Genomic DNA, 16,051 nt, shown 5'->3' on the forward strand with positions numbered 1-16,051 from the left:
GATACATTGGATCTGTTGACATTGCTATTAATTTTCTATCGAGAGCAGGATATCCAGCCGCACGTTGCAGCATGGATACAGCTCTGAAAGTTGACTAACCATTCGATGTGCCTGAATTTTGATAAACCCAACCCAAATCAACCTAAACTGAGTGAGTTCCATACATCAAGATGCACCAAACTCGAATGAATCAAGATTTTGTTACTGCATTGCCGATTTCTCACCTCAAAAGTTTTAAAACAGTTGAACCTGATCCAAGTGCTGCCTACGGCCGTAGCCAACATGCTGAATATTAGGCCGTTTTTGTTTCTGGCATGTCTTTCTTATTATTTGCTGGATATGGTGCACATCACGTTTTTAGTTCCAAATAAGCTTTCAATATAGATTATCAATGTTAAAAGAAGGATCTGGGTCTATGACAGTTGAAAAACCAATGACTCAATAGTCTAACAATATCAAAGCCTTCAGTACTAAAAAATGTCTAATTTGAAAATGTATTCAAAATGTGACCTTAGTCAAATCGAATCATGGATTTGGATAATTACAAATATTCACATTTGAGAAGCTGGAATCACTTACATTTTGGGCATTTTTGCTTGAATTGTCGATTGATAAAAGATCCAGTAAACATCAAAGAGGATAGAAGTGGAAGATTCAAACTAATAAAGACTGTGTCCTGTACACAAAATCCCTTTATTGCTTCATTTCTCTTGTAAATATATGTATTCCACCACCTTCCTTTCAGTAAAATCCAGGGCACAAGATGAATAGTGACTTTCTCACCTGCGGAGGGGATTAGGTATCATTGACGACGATTTTCATCACAATCCGCTTTTTGCTCCCTGCTTTGGTGATGGCAGTGCGAGGGATTATTGCACATTACACATTACATTTTGCCACCTCACAGCAGCAATGGCACAACCTCAGTTCAAGTACAAAATAACTCAAACACAAAGTATTAGACGGGATTAGGCGCTGCAGATTCTTTGAACTCGGCGGAGTGATCATGGCAGCGCCAGGAGAAGGAGCCTGATTGTGTGGCAGAATTTTGGAAAGAAGCTCCAGTATGTATTGAATACTGATGTGAAAGTGTTATTCAAGCTGCAGGTGAATGAAATGGAAGTGGAATTGGTAAAAATCCCTCTTTTTAAAATTGTGACTTTGTGCTTTAGGCTTGCTACATCTATGTGTGCCAATTTATTTTAAGATGTTTTTGCTTTTCTATGTGCGTTAGTTGAATTTCTTCCTGTGTATACATCAGTGTCAGCATATATGTGTGTGCGTATATATTTATATTCGTGTTTGAAGGGGAGAAAGTGAGCAAGGGAGGGAGAGAGCTTGCAAGGCTCCTGCTGCTTTCCTGCTTATCTAATGAGCAGACAAAGCCCATCGTCCAAGAACTGTCTGCCAATGTTCCTGCGTGGGAGGACAACATCATTTTCATAGAGAAGAATTCTCTCTCATTCTCTGCCTATCCTTTTTCTATCTATCCATCAGAATTCCCCTGTTGTCCTCTCAAATCCCATGGCGTTGCATGAGTAGAGACATGAGAGGGTCTGAAAGTCAGTCGCTAATTACAGAGAGGGCTCCTGCTGTGAGATTGAGAGACTCATTTACAAAAAAAAAAACAACAGTGTTTAGAGGCTACCTGCGCACCGTTCTCACTGTCATTAACCTATTGCAGCTCTTGAGTTGAGAGATGGGGTAATCTGTTGGGACAAGAAGCAGGTTGTTGCTACTGAACATCAAAAAAAGGCAGCAGCAAAACCTCTTCATTGTCATGCTTTCTTCCTTCAAGTCATTCCATCTGACTTCATGTCAGTCTGACCTCAGAAAAAACAGAGTGGAACATTGCCAAGTTTGTCGCTGGGTCACTGGAAGCTTTTATTGCACATCCATTATTGCACATCTACTTAAAAACAATATTTTAGCCATGTGCTTTTCCCACCTACATGCCACCAATGAATTGGCTACCTTTACTAACTGTAGTGACCTTTATTGTTGATACAAAAACCATCAGAAAGTACTTTGTACCCTGTGGTGTCGGTGGTCAGATGTCCAAGTCAGGGCGTCTGGACTTATTCACCATCATTTAATCTACTGGGGTCCAAATAGCTCAAAAACGTCATTGGAAATGGTCAGAGTTGAAGGCAAAACAGTTATTTTCAAGAGCTTAAACCTATTACTCAGGTCCTGAACTCGGGTCACGGGGGGCAGGAGCCAGTCCCAGCTGACATGGGGTGAGAGGTGATGTACACCATGGAAAGGTCGCTGGACTCTCACAGGGTTGGCGCATAGAGACAACCATTCCCTCTTTCATTCACGCCTACGGGCGATTTCGAGCCTGTTTACACAGGCATTTTAAAATGCATCACAAGTGGTCAGCTCTAAATACAAATGCCATGCTGCATTGTGATCGGATAACTGAAATCACTTTCAGAGGTTTTCTAGGACACATTTGACCACATATATTTTGTAATGTAAACGCTGATGCGTCCCCGACAAGGACGTAACAGGAAAATATGTCATCAATGCAGGCCGTGTGGTGGTCGCATTGATGCCAACGGTCATCAAAATGGAGAGGACTCATATCGTTACCGGGCCGTTTATGAGCATATTGCCAGATATCAACTTGCGTCTCAAGTTGTTGCTGTTATCCAACATAATAAATATGCACTGGGCAATTTCAACTTCTAGCGGAAGTAGCATCGTCAGTAGCGAAATCTGAACAAAAATGGTCAGCTGGACATCAATGGAGACGCATGATACACAGGTGTAAATGGTTTTTTAAAACCACATGTAAACAGGGTCACCAACTAAACCTAACCTGCATGTCTTTGGACTGCTTGAGGACCTGTAGAGAACCCAGGGAGACACAGAGAGAACATGCACAACCCACACAGAAGAGCTTCAAGCCACACCACTGTGTGGGCTGTGCTTCAGGTTATATAGCCCAAATCTTCCCTCCTACTTTCTGATGGAACTCCGGTATACTCCGCCCCCCATGATCTAGTCAGCCTGGATAATACTGGAGTCCGAAAATTCCCTTCAGAACAAGTTTAGGCCCGTTATGGCTTCTTCTATGGCCGTCTGGAATTTCCTCAAACTCCCTTGTCCAGCTGTTGGACTGGCCGGCTATTTCCAAAGTATTTTTTTAAAACTTTAAATACCTTTTAGTTTTTCATGTTATTACACACTTTTCTGGTATGTATGTGACGGAGTAACAATATAAATATATATGGGGACATCATTATGAGCCTGTTATGGCATATTTGTAAAAGGTTTCATTAGATGCACGGCTGCTGCATGTGAATTTTTGAATATGTATGTGTTTCAGCTCTGTGTGTGTCTCGCTGTCAGCAGGGGGGGTCACCATATATCTTCCCTATGTTAAGTTAACAATCAGTATGCTAGCAATGAATATTTAGTGGAGCACCGATGATGGTTTCCACTGATGTCTTGCCCCGCTGGCGATAGAGCTCAGTAAAACTGTTACTAATGTTACACTGCAGCCATTCTGCAGCGTGAGGCCATTATACACATTATGTACAGCACAGACACCCTGCCACACACACACACACACACACACACACACATATCCACACCCAGTCGTAATCACTCAGCTGCACCTGCACTCAAACACACAGAGGGGAGAGAAAAACTAAAAACACTGTTTGACATGCAAAGAGAGATTTCATCATGCAGTCAGGGTCTTAAGATAGAGCAAAAAATGATACGTGCGGCAATACTTCCCTCGAGCTCTTTTCTCTGATGATGTATTTTGGTGAAAAAACAGGAAGAAGTGGCAAGTTTCTGACAAAGTAATCCAATTTTTTTTCATGTGCAATATGTGCATGTGCTTGCCTGTCTGTTCCCAGAATGGGCAAATTGTGTGTGTGTGTGTGTGTGTGTGTGTGTGTGTGTGTGTGTGTGTGTGTGTAAACAGTTTCCAACCCATTTGGACAAATAGAGCCCAGAGGCAGTTTGCAGTGACAGCGCTTCTGTAGATGCCAGCAGTGTCCAGAAAGCAGCGACCACAGTGAAGTCAGCCCCTGAAGAAAAACACCAATGCATTAATTTAATCAATGTACTTAGTAGATCCTACCAAATGGATTTTTATATTACATGAGTAAAAATAAAAAAAATCAATAAAACAAGCAATATGTGATGAAAGTAGTCATTTTCCAACCATCCTCTCTAAAATGGTTTTGTTGCACTCCAGAATAGAGGAATGATGTATTCTTGTGCTTTTGTGTGCACTGGTAAAACACCTCTTGCCGTCTCTGATAATACGCAGATATATTTCTTTTTTTTTTTTAAATGCAATAATCTTCCCGACACATCTACTGTGTTATTCGCCTAGTCCGTGTTTGCTTGTTGTTTGTCTTGTTGGTTGGATTTGTAAAAATCGCAGCTATAATCTTATTTTTTGTGCAGCATAGAAGCATTGGATTCCAGCAGGGACTCACTAGGCCTCGCAAAATTTGCTGTCTGTCTCCGGGCCCCATATGTGTCTGCCCATGTGAGTTGTGAATGAAGCCAGGGGGTTACAAATGGGTCCAATGTGAGAAAACCATCCTCAGGCTCCACATGAATCCCTTTTGTGTGCATTTATTTTGGCTCATGATTGGACCAAGGAAGGCTACAATTGAGGCCCATGAGAGGAATCATCCTCAGATAGGACCCATTTTGTGTCAACACTATGTGGGCTAATATTTTGGATTCCCACATCCTGTATACCATGCATACTTGTTTTCCACACAGCCTATATTTTGTCCCCTGCATGGACAAGTAGTTGGGGGAATTGCAACTTTTCTATTGAGGATAAACACAGCGGATAGGAGTATTTCCTGGACAACACAATTGATTTTCTTCACATGAAAGAAACCATAAACTCTCTCTTGTAAAGCAGACCATTAGCTGTCTATTAGTGTGCTTCAATGTGCTTGTACAGCCAATTTACATATTAATGAGGTTGCCCTCACTCACACTTCCACAAACAAACACACACACACACACACACACACACACACACACACACACACACACACCCACACACACACACACACACACACACACACACACACACACACACATACCTGCCCACATATTTTCACAGAAAGAACATCCTCCAGTGCAGAAAAGAAAAAAATCAGTTGCTGATTCATTTGTAGGAAGATATGGGGGAGCCAGGCATTGTTAATCATGCATAGGTGGGCCATATTGCTCTCTCTTATCCATCGCTAGTTCTCCTGACCTGAGTGGAAAAATGGAGCTGGATCATAAAGGGCCATCACACAGGCCTTTATAGTCCAGTTAATGGAGAGCGTGTTACTGGTAGAGGTCTGCTTTTTCCCTCTAAGAGGATTCTACTCTCTGTTCATTCATTTAAATTCTATAGGCTGTCTCAGTCCCTTTTTTACTTTCTCTTCTTGTCTACCATTGTTTTGGATTTTTATTGTTTTCTGTCCTGTCTCTGAAGTGGAAAGATGCAACGTCAGTGCCTTGACCAGAGGTTTTTCAGGCTGGCATCCTCCCTCTACTGCAGCACCGCCACTCTGATGGCATACAGGGAGTTTTAAAGAAATTTTGATTTTCAACAGGACTGGCAGTTGAAGGAATCTACATTGTGTTGCTACATAAATCATTCAAAACTACATTCTGACAGATGGGAATATGTTTATATTGCTGAGTACTGAGCATCTGGCATTCAAAATATCCCCAGTGATGGATGAAAGTCATTTCTTTTTTGAATAAGGCAGGTTTTCGCCGTAACTTTTGGAGTTCTAGTATCTGTGATCCTAACCCTTCCTTTTTCTTTTCCTTCCTTATTTCCTCCCTTGTTCCTTACAGAGGATGAGCTGCAGCTACCTGCTCTGCACTATCCTGCTCTTCGTTGCTGTATTGCTGGCCGTCACCGTCACAGGCACCATCCTTTTTATGAATCACTACCAGGCCCCGCCCATGTCCGATGGCCTCCCCCACATCTCCACCAATCAGGATGAAGCCAATGCCCTGGTGACCGTCGAGAGAGGCGACGGCTCTCGCATCAACATCTTCATCGACCCCAACTGTCCCGACTACAACAGTAACTTTTTGCGCCTGGAGGGCGTGCAGACCTCACTGCTTCACTCGCTAACCGACCACGACTCTGACCTGAAGTCGGTGAAAGGCCAGGATCGGGCTCTCCTCGTCAGTCTGGCCGAGGAGGTGGCCAAGCTGTCAGCCCACGCTGGGCAACTGAAAATGGACTATGAATCCTTACGCAGGGGGCAGGGCAGCCTGGGGCAAGACCTCAACACATTGCAGACGGAGCAGGGACGCCTCATACAGGTGAGATACACACACACATAGTGGACATGAGTGGCATTATTGTAAGCTAATAGAGAATACATCACCTAGGTCAGGGTGGTAATTGAGGCACAAATTCACACAATAAAGGTAGTCTTTTATTATTTTATGAATAAACTAGAATGATACTCAGAGCAAAGACCTCCACCAAGGTGGTACATTCACATGCTCTTGGATAGTCCCATTCCCCAAGTTGGTAAATCGTTCCGACTTCAGTGTGTATTCATGAGCTTCAAGTCATATTGTGGAAACAACATGGATGCCACAAAGTAGATGTGGAGCTTTGTTATTGCTCAGAATGATTAACAAAACATTGAAATCTGTTTCCAATATTGGCTTGACAGTAAAGAACATAGGAAACAGATCAGGTGAGCCTAAAAATATGACCAGGAAAGTAATGTTTGTGTATCTGTTCATGATTCAGATCCACTCCAAAATGTTTCTTCTTCTACCAAGTGTCAAGAAAATCAGCCAGGAATTTTTCCATAACCCTGCTGACGAAACAGACAAACAAACCAGCTGTAAATCTCCAGACACCTAACAATTTGACTATAAACGATTATCGATGCATCAAAACTTTTGATGTCAATACATGGTCTAGCTTAAAAAAAAAGGCCACTTCTGCTTGAGTCGTCTAAAGTGGCTGCTGATGAAAACACCTGATTTCCTGATTTTGAAGCTTCACAAACAACATGATGGTGGACTTTATGGTAAAAAGTTTATGGAAAATTAAATGTGTTTATCACAGAATTAGCGGAGGTTGGTTTGCGGCTTTTTTTCAGTAAAAACAATTCTACTAATACTGCCGGGAGGAAGAGAACTCAAGAGATGACAAATGAAGAGCAGCAGAGAATTACTCTTAGGAATTCATAGGAAATGTGTTTATCCACCGTTATACAACCACTTGAGTAATGGTTTTGATTGACACATTCGAGTGATGTCGTCGTAAATTAAATGTTCATTTAAAATCTCTCACTGCTGACTCTCATGTGACTGGGGAATCTGCAATCTCAGGTTTATTAGCAGCGTCCTGAGAGCTTCGCCTCATAACACAATGAGAACTCAAGAGAGAGAATCACGATACATTTAATAATTGAGCATTTTTAACAGATCTACTCGGAGAAGGTAATTACAAAAATAGCCGAAGCCATAAAATCCTGAGTAGGGTGATATAATATCCAAACAAAAAATATTTAAATTTTTGAAAATCCATGCACTGGCCATTATCTTTAATGGTGAGCATGTATTATCTCCAATTTCATGTCTGAATGCTAACTTCATTACTAGTTGTTAAATGCTGAATTGCCGCCTGAGAACATGCAGACTATTCTTTTATCATATCTAGAAATTGCATTAAGATAAACAATCCAGCATGTTTATTTCTTTCGTTTTTATGATCTAAAAGGGCGATTGGTTCAGCAGTAAGAGCAGATGAACTGTGGAAGACTCACTGCTGAAGTCATGACTTTAAATACTGTACAGAGGTGCTCAGCGACTGGATTGTGAAACACCTATCAATAGGTATTGATTGTGAAACCACCTAAGATGTGTGGCAGCTCATTGGACTTGTCGTTGGTCTTATTTAGTCCCTTCCTTTTCCTGACTGCAAAATCAAAACACCATCATTCACTAAACCAAAGGCAACTGGGCCATGTTATTTTTTTCTTTACACCGTAAAAGCCCAATAACGGCTAGATTAAAGTGCAAAGGAGGCTTGTGTTCCACTGAGTATAACTCACTCAGCGTGGTGTTTGAAGATGAGGTCACAGGGGAAGAAATGCCCAATCGTGACTCAAGAAACAAGAAACTTGCACATTCAACGATAAGATAACATAATGTTGCCCTCGATGTCTAAGACAGACTCCACATTGGATGAAAACATGATTAGACCCCCTTTAGTTTCGCACTGTCCACATTGATTTATTGACGATGCATTTCCTAAATGCGCGTGGAAAATCTTCACACTACATGCTCTTTTAATTTTGGCCCATCAGGCTCAGTCTCTCTATTGTGCAGTAAATAGATTTCATAGCTGCCAGCCATACGGCTCTAACAACTGAATGCATTCTGCCTTGCCAATGCTTTCTTTAAGCCAGATTCCTTTAGCTCAGGGTTCAACATTGTTTAGAAATCACTCAAAAACTCACTGGATTGGTTTGGACTGCCTCCGTGGACTGAGAAACCATGGGTGCTGATTGGTAGTGCAACAGAGGCCGAAGGAGGGCCCGTCCCTACTGCTGTTAATGTTGTCTATGGCATAGTGCAGTGGGCACTAGGGCTAAGTGGAGGTGGTGCTGGCAGCCCAGACACTCCAGGTGATTGATTTCCTCTTTGGAGGCAAGGCATGTGGTGTGCACATCCGCTGTTCCTGCCTGACACCATGGTGTGACTGTGTGATCTATGGGCCACCTGTGGCCAAGACTTCTGATTTATACGATGACACAGAGCTGACTGTGCCACTGTTAGTAATGGCTCAGTGTGCACCAGAGCCCCCCGCAGAACAGTTTCATCCCGCCATATAGAGAGAAACCCTTTCACATACCCCCGAGGAGATAAGCAGGAAAATCTGATTGCGGTGGGCTTTAAGAGCGATGTGTTTTGATTTTTCACAAACAGACATATTCATTTTTCACAGCATCTGCTTGCAGATGCCAAAAAGAAAGTACACATTTGCATTCAAATAAACAACCCTGAAGGGACCAGAAAAAACAAGGAAGATAGCAATACATTTAGGTTATGGTTAGGTTTCAAAGTGATGGACATGTTGCAGCTTGTTTCTAGTGTTTGCTCTAACTCAAAACTCTTGTATGATACTGGCAGTTATTTCCCTCCTCCTGAATATTAGAGGCCCAGGAATTGAACCCTGGGGGACTCCTCATGGCTTCATCTCTTCAGATTCATGAATGTTAATGGCAACAACATAGCCTATGATTTTTAGATATAACCTGATAGGGCTGGGCGATGTGGCAAAAATGTCATCACAATAAAAATGCTCATACCAGTCGAAAATTAATAGTTATATTAAGAAATACCAAGTCATTTTTCTCTTAAGGTTTAAAAGTTGATTGAACTATGAAGAAACTAGAAGGTGAAATGAGGTATAAATTAGTCTTTTATTATTAGAACATGAATTCCCAAACACAGGAACATTTTTACAAACTTGGGATGGATTAAGAATAGTTAATAAATTAATCAGTACTTGTAGTGCAATGTACATTACAAATACATTTACTCCATTATTGTACAACCCCAATTCCAAAGAAGTTGGACCATTGTCCAAAATGTAAATAAAACAGAATGCAACATCCTTTTTAATATACAGTATCAATTATAAGTTTGGACACATTTTCTCATTTAATGGTTTTTCTTTCTTTTTTTCTTATATTTTCTACATTGTACATTAATATTAAAGACATCAATGGAACACATATGGAATTATGTAGTAAATAAAAAAGTGTTAAACACCAGAATATGTTTTATATTTAGATTGTGATTTGTTTAATGCTTTTTTGTTTACTACATTATTCAATGTGTGGTCCATCATAGTTTTGATGTCTTCAGTATTAATCTAAAAATAAAGAAAAAACATTGAATGAGAAGGTGTGTCCAAACTTTTGACTGATGTTATGAAGTGGATTTATTACTTTCCCCTCAATGGCTTTCAGTTTGTTGCCTCTATTGATCTTTTTCATGGTAACAACTGCAAACTTTTGTCAGGAGTATGAATTGCATTAAAAGTTGTTAATGTATTTTTTAGCTCTCTGACCAGCAGTGGCAGCCCTGCACATACACAATGCATGCAACCATGTATAATGCCTCCTAGGGTTTTGTGACCTGCACTTGTGCACCCCTTCTGCATTAAAAAAAGTTCTCCCTATAGCAGAAGTCCAACCGACATAAAATGTAGTTCACATATTCAACTGACTTGACATTCAGTTTTGCACCATGTCTGACTGCAAAAAAAAAGACTGCAAGGAAGAGCATGACTTACTGAATTCCTTGAACCACAGGTCACAGTTTAAACTGAATTATGTGCCTGTGGAATATTAATGTTTTGGGCAAGTGACACCTACAACCTTTGGTAAGAATCTAGGGGCGAAACCTTTCCTTCTGTAGAATATAAAAAAACATATTGCCTAAGATGTTCATTGTGGTCGATGCAGAGTCCTTTGAGGACATGAAAAAGTAAAGAGTGCTTGTTTCAGCGTTTCAGCCAGGGATGTGATACAAATAACTTCAAAACCTCAATATGAGTGGATAATGATAAAAGTCACCTAAAATATGGAAACATAATTCAATTAAGTAACTTCAAAGATACTGTATACAGCTCAACAATTCAAAGGAATAAAACTCATCCAAACCACTGTCATTTGAACAACAAAGGACTATGTAAACATAGTTATATGTTTTGTTTGGCACAAGGGTACTTAAAAATATCTCTAATTACAGAAGTGACAGAAAAAATACAAAAACCCTTTATTGTTTCTAATTACTGGAAAAGCTTTCGATATAAATAATTTTATATAAGCAAATGGTACGGTATATACGAGACTGGTCTCCCCTCAAAAAGGTCAATATAAGGTAGCAAAATACGACTTATAATTACGTTTTAGACTGTCCTCCGCTGCCATCTTGCTGACGTACTTGTAGTTGTGAGTATAAATGGTGGATGTCACAGTCATGGGGTGGTCTTTCAGCCATGGGTTGTATCCCATGTGAAAACAAAAGTAAATTACTTTTTACGTAACATGCGTTTTTTACGTAACTTCCGTAACTTTTGTGGCTCAAGGTTTGTGAATCACATTTTTGTTTTACTTCACTGCCGGCATTTACGTCTATATATTTACTTTTTTAAACTGTCTTTTATAACGCCTAACCAGGAAGTTTCTTGCCCTAAACCTTGGTCAGCGGTTTTGTAACCTAAATTTACCAAAACTGCAGCCCTTTACAATCAACCATACGTGTATGTAAAATGACTGTGTGTGCTATTTTTTATGGAACACTCCGCTGTACCGCAAGCCTGTTTTGACAAACGCTGATTATGTGCCATTATGGGTGGTATTGACATTGTAGTTTAGGCTGGAGATCGTGTTGGTACATACATATGTCAAAACTATGTATATTTGACAGCACATTGTGAGATAAAAATGGAAACTACAGTACATATTGATGAGGGACAATTGTTCAAGAAAGACCTACTGTAGCCTATGCTTAATCAAATCAAATCAAATCAAACTTTATTTATATAGCACTTTTCATACATAAAAATGCAACACAAAGTGCTTTACAAAAAAATAAGAATAAAAACAAACAATAAAAATGACAAAACCAACCCCTCCCACCTGTATACACACCTGTAAGTATACATACACAAACATGCACACACACGCATTTAGTCATGCACGCACACAAACACACACTCAGACTCACACACAGCACATAGTGCACAAAAATATTAAGAGGCTATTCCATTACTTTATTTCATTAATAGTGATTTAGCTGCATAGATACCCCTCAGTCCTACACTGAGCCACACATGGACAAAATCAAAAGCCTGATCAAAGACCAGAGACTCTCCGCATGATCTCTATCAGATTTTCTATGAAAACATTCCCTTTATGTGTGTGAATGTTCTGTTCATCATGGGGGTAATCTTTTATTCATTGTTTCTTTTGTTCAGAAACCTCATATATGTCAAATATTTCTCTTGAGTCTGAGGGATAAAATATGTGAGGTAGATATTTCCCTTGGAGAGCATGCAAACAGCTTTGTCAGATTAATCCAGAATGGTGTCTCCTGTTTACTTTCTGGATCCAAAATGTGCATTTTTCTTTTGGGAAAAAAAACAAACCTCCAGCTGTAGCTTATTGGCATCAGAGAAAGAACACGCAGGGAAAACAATTAGCCACACAGATGCTTTTGAGGAGGAGGTGGAGTCAGATGAACAAAGCTGCCAAAAGATGAAAAAATATGGGGAGTTCTCTAAAAATGCAGGATGTGGGAACATCTGAGTGAAGAGGTGGCGGGAGCTACACGCCTGGCAGAGTGCAACACGATAACAAAGGACGGGGTTAACGATTAAGCGTGGCTGTAGCCTGTAGACATCTGATGTCGATGTCAACTTCATGAATATATTTCTGTAACTCAGCATTTGGCAGGATTTATTTCAGGGATCTGCTTTCATGTACAATGCAAGGCTGCAAGGAATGAATTGTAAATTAATCTGCTGGATACTTTCTTTATAAATCATTGAATTGTTTCGACTATTAAATATCAAAAAGTAGTGTTTCTCAGAGCCCAAAGAAACGTTTTTGTTTTGTTTGGTGCCAAAAGTTCAGAACCCAGATTCATTTTTTAAGGAAGACACTACAGTCAAATAGGGTATTTTTTTAAACTTATAGATATCACCATGAAACTTCCTTAGTTTGTTATTTACATTAACTCAATATTTTTTTTTCCATTACAAGTTTTCTGAAATTGTATGTTTAGATATACAAATTAGATGTAAATTCATTAAATATGCACTCATTTGCATATATTGTCCAGGAAATAATTTTTTTATTTATTTTTACTTATGTTGTTGATATCTAAGTTTCAATGTTTTTTTTAGAAGGAAAAAGCCATATAACATATTTTTTCATCATGTTTTAACTGATAAGTTTAATGTAGTTGAAATTGAGATTTATGGCTCAGAGCATGAGAAAAAAACTCATTTTGAGAAAACAGCCTTTCAAGATTTAATAAATTCTGAATGGAAATGACTATTTGAAGACAAAATATTGAATCAAATTCCTAGTCACAACAATATACAATATGTAAAACACATAATATTGTGCAGGAGAGTGGAGGTTTCTGCGATGACGAGGTTTAGACTACATTTGTGGTACTACATGTTACAATAGAACGCAAGTTTTTAGTGAATTTAGGAGAAATCACAGGAGTATATGGATAAAATATAGTAAAATATATACCTAAATGTTTGTTTTTGGAGGTTTTATTCCCACTATTCTGAAAGAAGACATGTTATTAGGGCTAAACAGCCTAAAACCTCCAATTGACCAGCGCATGAAACTATTCCTCTGCCAGTAGCGTCTTGCCTTAAGTAATTGCTCTAGCTTTAGTAGGATCATTTTGTAACCATCTTGTTGGAAAAGGAGCAAAAAATACTTGGCAGTTGATAATATAAACTATCACTGTCTAGCATTGAGTGCTGCTCTTTGCTCTAAAAGTACTTCTGATATATCTGATGCTATTGTTGTTTTGAACTACAGTCACCTCTCTGTGTCATCACACACACATTAACACCTCCCATAGCTGCCAGTGGCTCCTCAGAGGATGCTAATTGGTCCATACCACCCTGTTGTTCAGACACAAATGCATCACTTTAAGCCTGACAAGATGGATTTTCTTATGATCTCTTATCATGACAGCTGCAGTGCAAGGTAAATACATTTGAGCCTCTTAGAAGTAATTTTATAATATTCAGATTGTGAATAAGAAACAAGTAATTACACTCCATGCTGCAGTGTCCTTGGGAACCTTTCAGTTAAGGGGCTGAAGAAAAAAGAAGGAAACATTTAGCATTCACAAAGCATCTTTATGGGATATGTTTACCAGTCCTTTAACAGCACTGCTTGTTAGGTGTCCAGCAAAATACAGTTGTTTGAAGTTTTCTCATTACATTTCAAACCTATTGCTTCTTAGTGAAGTTATAGAATAGTTCAAATGTGCTCGGGGGTTTAAATTATTTTCATCTTGCAAAGAGCTACACCAGTCAAGAGGAAAAAGAGTGGGCGACTTTCTCGATGGCTCCTCTCACTTCTCCCATTTGCTCCTCCAGGCTCCAGTTGACTGGACTTGCTGCCGTCTGAGGTGAAGATGTGGTATTAGGCAGATCGTGACCAAATGACTTTCTTTAACTCGGCAGTTCTAGCTTTGCAGCTCCTCTCTGTACTATGACTCTACCCCCACAGGAAAGCATTTCTGTTGTATAAAACCTCAGTTTAAGTTCAACAAAAGCTCATCTTTGTAGTGAGTTTTTACAAAATAATTCAATCATGTTTAATACAGTTTACCAAACTGGATTTAAGCAACCAAAGAGCTTGATTTTGATGCACGTCAAATTATTGTGCGAATCATGTAAAAAATGTCCTCCTTTAAAAAAATAAAATAAAAATAAAAAGCTTGAATTCCATCCCTTTTATGAGTCTGCCACAGATGACAAGACAGAAACTGATTGCTTAACTCACAAAAAAAAGCTCCTTGTGTTAAGTGCTGGTGTGACTGATTCTGTGAGCCAATTGAAAAGCTGCCTAATGAGAGCTAATTACATCATGATCCTAATTGATGTGTCAGTCAAGGCTTAAAATTAAGACTGCAGACACTCCTCTGCTTTTGTCTGTCGCCTTTGAACGCACACACAAATACAAACATGCAGTGTACTATAATGAAAGTACAACACTGAAAGTACACAACACCTAGAGGCAAACTCATTTATCAAATAATGTTAAAACCTTTTAAAAATCTATCTGGGAAAAAAAACAACAACTTAATACACCATACCCCTCCACACACACAAAAACACAAAGAGGATAACCCAGTTTTCTTGGCTGCATCTGGCCTCGCTGCTGAGCACAATGGGTCATTTTTGTAGTGTATGCATGCGTGTGGTTTTTCTTTGTGCTTTCATGTGGGTACGTAAATGTGTTGTTGTTGTTGTTTATGACTGTGTGTGTGGGTTAAAGCCCCAGCGCCCATGTAATATGATTGCAGTGCAGCTTGCTGTGCCTCGGAGGTGTGTTGCATAGTTATTGAGGCCAGGGAAAGGCCACCGGGGGTTCTGTCTAATGCAATTTTAACACCTGAATATAGCTGCACAGACACAGACCTTTGATAGAAGACTCGGAACCTCTTATATATGACTTTCAGGACTGCGGGTCTTTGTGGGTGTGCGTGTGAATATGCGCATGAAGGAGTGCAGGAAAGAGAGGGGTGAGACTGTGTGAATATGTCTCAGTACATTGCAGGTATACATATGGGGCCCCAACACCTGGCTGAATATAGGTGTTGGCCAACTAGGCCAATATGTGAAAATGACCTTTATCAGCACATTAAAGGGCTACGGCTAAGAAAGTGACCACAGCAGATCAGAGAGGTTACCCTGTTCTCTGCTAGGCCCAGCACAGACATTCATCACCAGCCTTCCCACAGGGTGCTTTGTATTTCACAGCATTCACCAGGGTGCATTATGGGATAGGGTACCATGTGGCGCCTTTGCTGCATGGGGCAGTCTTTGCACTTGTGTGCTTTAAAAAGTCCCTAAAGGACTTTACTGCACCAGAGGTTATATAGTGTACGATTTAGCCCATTAACTATACATTTGAACTATTTTCCAAAGAATACCAAAACTTTTTTCAACAGACTTTCCCTCCTTTGAGACCATCTTTGGTTTACATTTTCAACATGCCCCCCCACAGCCAAACTTAATTTTTCAAAGTCACTTTGTCATCACATTCATTCAGTTGAAACCATTGTGAAAACTGTCCTTGTTTTCCTGTTCAAGGATGCTCTGACATCTGAGTTGCCTGTTGGAACGTGCTGCAACCTCACGCTATTAACATGGCATTAAACACAAATTATAAGATAGATCTCACTTCTTACATTATTAAGATTTTGGGCTGTATGTGAAACTGTCAGATCA

The 16,051-nt window shown here is 39.8% G+C and overlaps 1 protein-coding gene across 2 annotated transcripts in view; it reads left to right on the top strand.

Moving 5' to 3' along the window:
* fibcd1b (fibrinogen C domain containing 1b) overlaps positions 1-16,051 on the top strand; it is a 141,664-nt gene that overhangs the window by 38,007 nt on the left and 87,606 nt on the right. For both annotated transcript variants that reach the window (XM_059358165.1, XM_059358166.1), the window contains one exon: positions 5,854-6,333. In XM_059358165.1, coding sequence (XP_059214148.1) covers positions 5,854-6,333 — 480 coding nt within the window. The remainder of the gene's footprint in view (positions 1-5,853; positions 6,334-16,051) is intronic.

This window comes from Centropristis striata, chromosome 19 (assembly GCF_030273125.1).
Source record: "Centropristis striata isolate RG_2023a ecotype Rhode Island chromosome 19, C.striata_1.0, whole genome shotgun sequence".
NCBI classification, from domain to species: domain Eukaryota; kingdom Metazoa; phylum Chordata; class Actinopteri; order Perciformes; family Serranidae; genus Centropristis; species Centropristis striata.